The 2,708-nt window shown below is 53.4% G+C and overlaps 1 protein-coding gene across 1 annotated transcript; it reads left to right on the top strand.

Moving 5' to 3' along the window:
• Positions 1–281: 281 nt before the first annotated feature.
• Positions 282–824, top strand: LOC147987179 (uncharacterized). The gene has a single exon (XM_087542302.1). The coding sequence runs from the start codon at positions 282–284 to the stop codon at positions 822–824; it is 543 nt and encodes a 180-aa protein (XP_087398428.1).
• Positions 825–2,708: the final 1,884 nt, after the last annotated feature.

Here is a 2,708-nt window from a genome sequence, read left to right as displayed (position 1 = left end):
CACGGAGCATATGTCGTCTTCACCAGTGTGGCCGACGATAGGTGCAGTCGGCGCCAACAGTCTTGAGAGGTGAATGCCGTGGCCACTGAAGCACCAGAGTTCATGCACTGGTCAGAAAAGCCAATCAGTTGGAGCCAGGCGGATCACCCGGAGGTAATGCCTTCCCGGGTTCCTACGCCTTGGTACTGGAAGCCACCTTTGCGGCGGATAGGCGATCTGCTCGTTTCTCCCGAATCCCGACGGACGGCGGCAGCAGCATCAACATCCTATACCGCGACACCATGGAGAAGTTGAAGACCAAAACCAAGCACCTCATGCCCAGCCGGACTGTCTTCCATGGCATAGTTCCTGGCCTTTCTCACTCACCAATTGGCAAGATCAAGATAGATGTCCTTTTTGTAGACAAAGATCAATTCCGCCGAGAGCCCGTCTGGTTTGAGGTGGTTGACCTGGAGAGCCCTTACCATGCACTTCTTTGCCGGCCTGCCTTGGCCAAGTTCATGGCGGTACCACACTATGCATATCTCAAGATGAAGATACGAAGCACCAAGGGAGTCATCACCATCTCCGGACATTACCAGAAGTCCGCCAACTGTGCAGCCGCTAGCAGCCGGCTGGCCGAGTCCCTTGTGATCGCAGCCGAGAAGAGACTCCTTGACCGAGTGGTGGACATGGCCGGCAAGCAGCCGGACATGTCCCCCGATCCCAAGGAGTCGGAGGCTGAAGGATCCTTCAAGCCGGCCAAGGAGACAAACAAGATACCACTAGACCCCGTGCACCCGGAGAGGTACGCTGTCATAGGTGCAAACCTGGACAGCAAATAGAAAAGCGAGCTCATCGATTTCCTTCGCAAGAATCGGGACATCTTTGCATGGTCTCCTAAAGACATGCCGGGTGTTCCAACGGATTTCGCCGAGCACAAGCTACATGTCCGACCTGATGCCAAGCCGGTCAGGCAGCCCTTTCGTCGCCTGTCCGAAGAAAGGAGAAGAGTCGTCGGAGAAGAGACAGCTCGGCTTCTAGCAGCCGGCTTCATTATGGAGGTGTTCTTTCCAGAATGGTTAGCCAACCCAGTCCTCGTGCTAAAGAAGAATAAGCAGTGGCGCATGTGTATTGATTATATCAGCCTCAACAAAGCTTGCCCCAAAGATCCATTTGCTCTACCAAGAATTGACCAAGTGATAGACTCGACGACCGGATGCGAGCTGTTGAGTTTTTTGGATGCATACTCTAGGTATCACCAGATCAAGATGAACCCGGCCGACAGGCTAAAGACCGCCTTCATCACACCATTCGGAGCATTCTGCTACCTGACGATGACGTTCGACTTGAGGAATGTCGGCGCCACCTTTCAGCGTTGCATGCCAAAGTGTCTCCTCAAGCAACTCGGCAAAAACGCCCACGTTTACGTGGACGACATTATGATAAAAACAGAGAAGCATGGCACTCTGTTGGAGGACCTCAAGGAGACCTTTGAGAACTTGTTCCGTTTTCAAATCAAGATCAACTCGGAGAAATGCGTCTTTGGAGTGCCAGCTGGCCAGCTTCTTGGTTTTCTGGTCTCAGAGCACGGCATAGAGTGCAACCCTGTGAAGATCAAGGCCATCGAGAGGATGGAGGTACCCACCCGACTGCTGGACATACAAAAATTCACCGGCTGCTTGGCATCCATCAGCCGTTTCAGCAGTCGGCTGGGCGAGAAGGCTCTTTCCATGTACTAGCTCATGAAGAAGACCACTTTTTTCGAGTCGAATGACAAGGCGGACAAAGCTTTTCTCCAGCTCAAGAAAATGTTGACCACTGCGCCTGTCCTGGCGGCTCTAACTGCTAAGGAGCCCATGCTTCTCTACATTGCCGCCACTAGCTGGGTGGTTAGCATAGTCATAGTTGTGGGCGCAAGGAAGATGGCAAGGCACTGCCGGTCCAGAGTCCGGTATATTACCTGAGTGAAGTACTATCTGCCTCCGAGCATAACTATCCCCACTATCAGAAGATGTGCTACGGCATGCATTTCGCCACTAAGAAGTTGAAGCCATACTTTCAAGAGCACCCAATCACTGTTGTCTGCACTGCTCCGCTTGCCGAGATGCCTCAGGCCGAGTGGCCAAATGGGCCATAGATTTGGCCCCTTACACCATCTACTACCAGCCTCGCACCGCCATCAAGTCCCAAGCACTGGCCGACTTCCTCATCGTCTGGGACGAAACTCAGTACCTGCCGCCAGCGCCAGACTCCAATTATTGGCGGATGCATTTTGATGGTTCCAATATGCGCACTGGTTTCGAAGCCGGCACCGTCCTCACCTCTCCCAAGGGCGACAAGCTCAGATATGTGTTGCAAATTCACTTTGCCGCCTCCAACAACATAGCTGAATACGAAGCACTCATACACGGGCTCCGGCTTGCCAAGGAACTCGGCATTCGCCGGATCCTGTGCTATGGTGATTCTGACTTGGTGGTCCAGCAGTCGTCAGGCGACTGGGACGCCAAGGATGCAAACATGGCAAGCTACTGCTTCCTCGTCCAGCAACTCAGTGGATACTTTGAAGGGTGTGAGTTCCTCCATGTGCCGCGAAATGACAACGAGCAAGCGGATGCTTTAGCACGGATCGGCTCCACCCGGCAAGCAATACCAGCCGGCGCCCCCCTGCAGCGCCTCCTTAAGTCGTCTATTAAGCCATCAACAGAATTAGATTCCATCTTCGTGTC

This window comes from Triticum urartu, chromosome 2A (genome assembly GCF_056163025.1).
Source record: "Triticum urartu cultivar PI428250 chromosome 2A, HENAU_Tu73, whole genome shotgun sequence".
NCBI classification, from domain to species: domain Eukaryota; kingdom Viridiplantae; phylum Streptophyta; class Magnoliopsida; order Poales; family Poaceae; genus Triticum; species Triticum urartu.
Note: the sequence above shows the minus strand (reverse complement) of the source record. Positions and strands in the feature narration are given on the sequence as shown.

Coding starts and splice junctions, on each gene's coding strand:
- LOC147987179 (XM_087542302.1), top strand. CDS start 282: ATGGAGAAGTTGAAGACCAAAACCAAGCACCTCATGCCCAGCCGGACT.